At 27.3% G+C, this 5,920-nt stretch overlaps 1 protein-coding gene across 2 annotated transcripts in view; it reads right to left on the bottom strand.

Annotated features, from left to right (window-relative positions):
• Window positions 1-802: 802 nt before the first annotated feature.
• LOC100168204 (lethal(3)malignant brain tumor-like protein 4) overlaps window positions 803-5,920 on the bottom strand; it is a 5,904-nt gene continuing 786 nt past the window's right edge. The window contains exons 2-8 of one of the 2 annotated variants that reach the window (XM_029492556.1): window positions 4,222-4,445; window positions 3,478-3,751; window positions 3,101-3,412; window positions 1,714-1,912; window positions 1,530-1,640; window positions 1,100-1,451; window positions 803-1,033 (exon numbers count right to left, since the gene is read on the bottom strand). In XM_029492556.1, coding sequence (XP_029348416.1) covers window positions 881-1,033; window positions 1,100-1,451; window positions 1,530-1,640; window positions 1,714-1,912; window positions 3,101-3,412; window positions 3,478-3,751; window positions 4,222-4,445 — 1,625 coding nt within the window. In that variant the 3' untranslated portion in view covers window positions 803-880. Of the gene's footprint in view, window positions 1,034-1,093; window positions 1,452-1,529; window positions 1,641-1,713; window positions 1,913-3,100; window positions 3,413-3,477; window positions 3,752-4,221; window positions 4,446-5,920 lie in introns of both variants that reach the window. The other variant, XM_029492560.1, reaches the window with a different exon arrangement.

Here is a 5,920-nt window from a genome sequence, read left to right as displayed (position 1 = left end):
TGCTTCCGGACGATGAGATATATAATTTTTCAAATTTTATCGTTTAATGTGATCGGCAAGTAAATATAAAAATGGTAATGAAAACGTATTGAAATGTTTCTATTGCTATTAATGATAAATATATTTTCATTAAAAATAACTGATCCCGTGCACTTTGTTACCCGTTAAATGTACCAACTCTATATGACTCAAACTTTGTTCAATTTTTTATTTAAAATTCGGTGTATGGTGTTCAAAACTTATCTTAACTTTTCTGTTACCCAGAATAAAAATTCCGATTCACAGCAGTATATTATCAGGTAGGCAATCTACCTGCGGTAGATCGCGGACCCGTGCTGTTTATACCCATACGTAAGTGTGTATGATTTAGCTCCAGAGTATCAAAGTTATACCAAGTTTGTCGTTTTTACTTAATTCCCCCTACGATGAATTAATATAACCAACTAATGCAAACTCCTAACCTAAGCTAACCGTACTAAAATCTGATGAATAAGAAGAAACCAAATTTTACCCTTTTCAAATTAATCTAACTTCTTCTCAGAGGTCTAATCTACACATAAACATTCATTTATACATACATTTATATAATCACATTTTTAAATTATAATATATTATGTCTATGTATAAATATCCTAGTATTTACTAAAAACAAAAGCTGTAAAAATAAAATAAAATAAAATTTTTTCTTTATTTTTTTTATAGTATATTGTAGTTAGTCTTGTAAGTTTTTAGTTATAGTTGTTTTTATTTACAAAATATAAAATTGTACAAATATGAGGAACACAAAAATACATGCAAAAAAATATTCAGAAGATTTTAAAAATAATATTAAATTTTTTTAGAATAAAATAAAATTTTGTGTCATTAGTAAAATTCATAATCATAAATCAAGAAAGCCTAAATCATAATCAGATGTTCTATGTCTTAACGTTGTAATTGCGTTGAAAATTTTTATTGCTGGACCCAAAGGAATTTTTAATGTATCCATTAAATCATTTTGATTTAACATTAAAAACGACTCGCCATCAATTACCTATACAAAATGGTAACTTATTAAACAATGTATAACACGGCAATAAAAATAATAATGAACCTATACTTGATTAATGAAACGATCGGATATACTGGAATCTCGATCGATTTTTCTATCTGATTTATAATTTGCCACAACTTTTTTAACATATAAGGCCACTTCATGAACTGACCATGTTCTTACATCAGTAGTATTGAATAGTGGTATACCTAATTGATCATTATGTATGGTCCAATATCCGTGTAGTATATCAGTATCAGTTGATACAGAGTTTGAAATAAATCCCGCCAAAGACAGACCAATATTTTTGCACAATTTCTTTTTATCGATACTTGGAATTTTGTCATTGCTAAGTGTATTTTCAATAGCAGTGTCACATTTTGGTTCAATATTATTTGGATCCAACAGAAAATTTAATCTAAAGCATTAAAATTATTTTTAATCAAATCATTTATAAATAAAATAATTACACTTATAAGTTTATAAGTCATACTACCTTTTTTCATTTATTTTTTCTTTGATCTCAATGAAATTCGTATGTTCTGTATTTATTATGTTTTTTTCCTTATTTTTGTTATGATGTACATTAGTTTTTTTAGTTTTTGAACTATATAACATTCATTAAATCAAATCGGTTACAAATCAATAAGACAACATTTAAAAACAGAATTTAATAATACCTTGCCAATGTTGAGGTAGTAGTAGTTAAAACATTATGAATTTTCAATCGATCAGGCATCTGTCTCAACCCAGCAATAGCTGTTTTCCACGAGTCTATTTCATATGGGCAATCTTCTAATTTGTCATGATTCATTTTTAAACTATTCGATGAATTGCCATAACCTTTACAACCAGGAACAAGACAATACCAATGTGTTTCTGAAAATGTACATAAAATCAAATAAACAATTACAGATGTGGTATAGGAATATGGGTATGTTAATTGTATTCATTTAAAATAAAATAGCAACCATTATAATGTTAGTAAGTACTAAAAATTTCACAGAATTATTAATTAAAATAAATACATAATAAATTGGAAAACTTACAGTGATCAATGTTTTCACTTATTGTTTACTCTAGTTATGTACATGTAATTAATTAAATATAATATTAGAATTGAGACTAAATTCATTAGCTAAAAGGTCTCGCTACTACCATTCATTTAAGCTTAAGAGGATGTCAGCTCATTGTTCATTTTCTCTGTTTGACCAACGCGCAACATAGACAAAACACATTTATGCAGAATCATTTTTTTTCAATCTTTTTAGTAATCTTAGGAAAAAAATACCCATTGCAAAAACTATATAGTTATAGAATAATATTTTCAATTTGTGTATACATTGAATGTATTGTGTATATATTGTATATATTATTTTTTTTATTATTATGAAAGTCAAATAATAATATAATGTAAAACTGATATAAAACTACTCTCAAAAATATTTTCTTCCATAATTTTTGTAGTGGGTGATTTAACGCTAGGAGTACTCAAAAATAAAAAAAAAAAAGATTTTAGGTGAAAGCGTTTTAACTATGTTGATTTTAACTCTGAAAAAAATTTGAATTCTGCTTATATAATATGTCTATAGATTGTATAAAACACTTTAAAAGTATATTATAATCGTATTTAATTTTGAACTATAATTGTAAATTTGAAAATATCGGTTTTATCAAATCATTATTGTAATTTAACTAAAAATTAAATATGGAAAATGTTCTGTATGATCTATAAACTTTTTTGTAGAATTTAAATATTCTGTTCAAAATTAAAAGCATTCAACGTTAACTTTCATTTATCATAATTCATAATAATATAAAAGGTGTCGTAAAATGTGAATAGTGAATTTTATATTGTTATCGAGTTATTGACATTATGATACATTTGCCGAGAGTGGCAATTGTCGATACCGACATTGAATTATACATTACATAATCATTAACAACCATCACATAGATCTCGGGCGGAGACAAAGAGATTAAAAACTGCCTAATTGTTGCCCTTTAAATCAAAGAAATAGCAAGGCCACTTAAATATATTTATTAATATAATTTGTTAATTTATACCTGGTGGCACTTCAATTGGATGGTTAGTTTGTGATGACCAACCAACGGGATGAATATCCGGACTATCGTCTTCAACCCAGTATTCATATTCTTTATCAAATCCATCATAAATAATTTTTAGTTCACTATTTCTAACATCTACTACCCTAGCAATCCTTAATAGTTTTGGAACAACAATATCAACAACCTCAATTATCATTGTCTTACAAAAGTCTCGTATTGGTCGACGAACAAATGCATCGTCAGGTACAGGATCACTATTTGTCTCTTTTAAGTATTCAGTCCAATTAAAAGTTTTTGTTTTTTGCGAATCTGAAGAAATTAATAATATTTAGTATGAATTTAATGAAACAATATATTAAAAAATATTGAATTACCTTTATATGCATTTAAGGTATTTTTATAACCTTTAGGTGGAATCAATGTTTTACCATTCTTACCACACCACCTTACCGGATATATATTATTTGATGAAATATCCACCCAATAATCCGAATCATCAGTCCGCCCATCAAGATGAATACGAACACGATTGCCCAATATATCAACAACAGTGGCAACACATATTAACTGACGTGCAAGCACACGTGTTACTTTATCTAATGCTTCTAATTTTCCTCCAATATGAAATTTATGTTGACTTTTAGAACTCTGTGTACAAAAAAAATAAATTTTAAGCTAACATGATAATTGGAATTACATAATAGCTTTGTATTATTATCTCTACCATTTTTATAATGATACACATAATAATATGTACATAAAATATTATAATTGAACATCATGGGGTAAATTGTATGACGTAAGAATGTTTGTAAAACTAGCAGCCAAATTTGTTAATATTTTAACAAAACTTCCAATAGTAGATTAATATGAAAATGATGTCCAATTAACTACGAAAAGAAGCGGATTTCAAACTGATGACAGAAGCAATGAAAAAAATATGGATTATTATGTAATATGTATGAAAAAAGTCTAAGTCAGTTAATTTGATTTTATAAATAACTAGTATCTAATTAAGGTCAAATTTATATTTTAACTACATTTAACAATTTGAAGACACATAAGGTTGAAGATAATTAATCTATATCAGTATAGAATAGTCATTTAGTATCACTTACATTAATGTGTTTAGTAGAGACAAAATTGTGCTTTGGAGCTGGGAAAGCTTGAGCCTCTCTAAGATATGTAATCCAATCAAATTTTTTTCCATAATCTTTCGGCGGTTGTAGAATGCGTGAATTCAATTTACACCATCCTGGATAAAACAAATCTGGGCAATCCGCATTTACCCAAAAATCATAATCACACTGATATCCATCAAAATGTAATTTAATACGATATCCTAATAAAATATAAACACAAAAACAATCAAAAAATAGAATTAAGTTACATAATAGGGTTACAAGCATAGGCGCAAATATGGAATGGATTGGGGAAGCGGCCCTTAATTTATCAGTGTATTTTATGTTTTCAACAGCACTCCATTTCTGTATAATATACAATATTAGTTTATCTTACGGATCTTTACGGATTTTTGTTTATTAATTTCAATCACCCAGTTGAAATAATGGAGAATACAACAAATACACCAATATAAGGGGTGGATGTCAAGGATCAACAAATAAATATAAATTTTTCACGGGCTATGATTCAAAACTTTATTTTTTTTTAAACCGTCGTTGGTGACGCTATGAGCATTTCGCTCACATAACTGTTAGTGTTATTTTGGGAACCATTGGCTTCAAATTATTTTGCTTATATCAATATTTTTAGTATACTCATACAAGTTACTTATGGAAATAAATACGTGGAAAATAACTAATCTATATATAAACTTTCTGTCTTATTACCATCAAATGTCGACGGTTACCAGTATTTGCTCGCCGGGGATCGGCGGTTCGACGGCGGCCAGTTATTTTAACCAAAACATACCAATATTTCTTCCATCATACTGATCGACCTAGTAATGCGATAATAGTTTTTAAAACTGATTTAGATTCGTTGTAATGTCTACTTATACACTAATGATATGAAAATATTAACGTCGCCAACGACGGGTTAAACAAAAGTGTGTAATCTTATTAAATTTAGTTTAGTTAAGTTCATAACTGCTTATTCATTCAACAAGGTATCTAAAAACAAACAACGTTTTAATCCATATTATCTTAGTTCATGATTTTTATACAAATTATACATTTTACTTTCGAGTCATATACAACTATTATGAGGGCCACATGTGGCCCTTGGGTTGGAGACCCCTGCACTAATAAATTAATTTGTGATTAATAGCTATACTAACTTTTAGTATTTGTAAAGATAACTTAAGTTCAGAATTTATTGTTATTAAAGTTTTTTATAAGATAAAATTAATTTGTAAGTAGTGTCAACCCCTAAAAATTCAATGAAGGGCAACAAGTCTTTCAAAATTATTCAATGTAGCAATAACTTTATCAATCAATTTGGCTACTTGTAAAAGGTAGTTTTTCACTATGCAAAGATTGAAAATGGATGAGAACAACAATGTTACAAGACCGTTTTAGTGGTTTAGGGTTACTTAACATTGAAAATACTATAAATATTAGTACATCATCATTTATACTATTAATATTGTATATTATGTTATTATAATAATTATAAGTAACATATATAAATAATAAAAAATAATAATTTTTTTAATTATAGTAATATTTTAAGTTAAGAAGACGCTACACAGTTATTCGTTGTCTCCCTCTTACAAGTGCATAACATATCAAATTTACACTTACAAGATCACATTTAACTCCAATAGTTTAAATATTAGAGTGAATTGACCTATTA

Source organism: Acyrthosiphon pisum, chromosome X (assembly GCF_005508785.2).
Source record: "Acyrthosiphon pisum isolate AL4f chromosome X, pea_aphid_22Mar2018_4r6ur, whole genome shotgun sequence".
Lineage (NCBI taxonomy): Eukaryota > Metazoa > Arthropoda > Insecta > Hemiptera > Aphididae > Acyrthosiphon > Acyrthosiphon pisum.
This window is presented reverse-complemented; position numbering and strand designations above follow the sequence as displayed.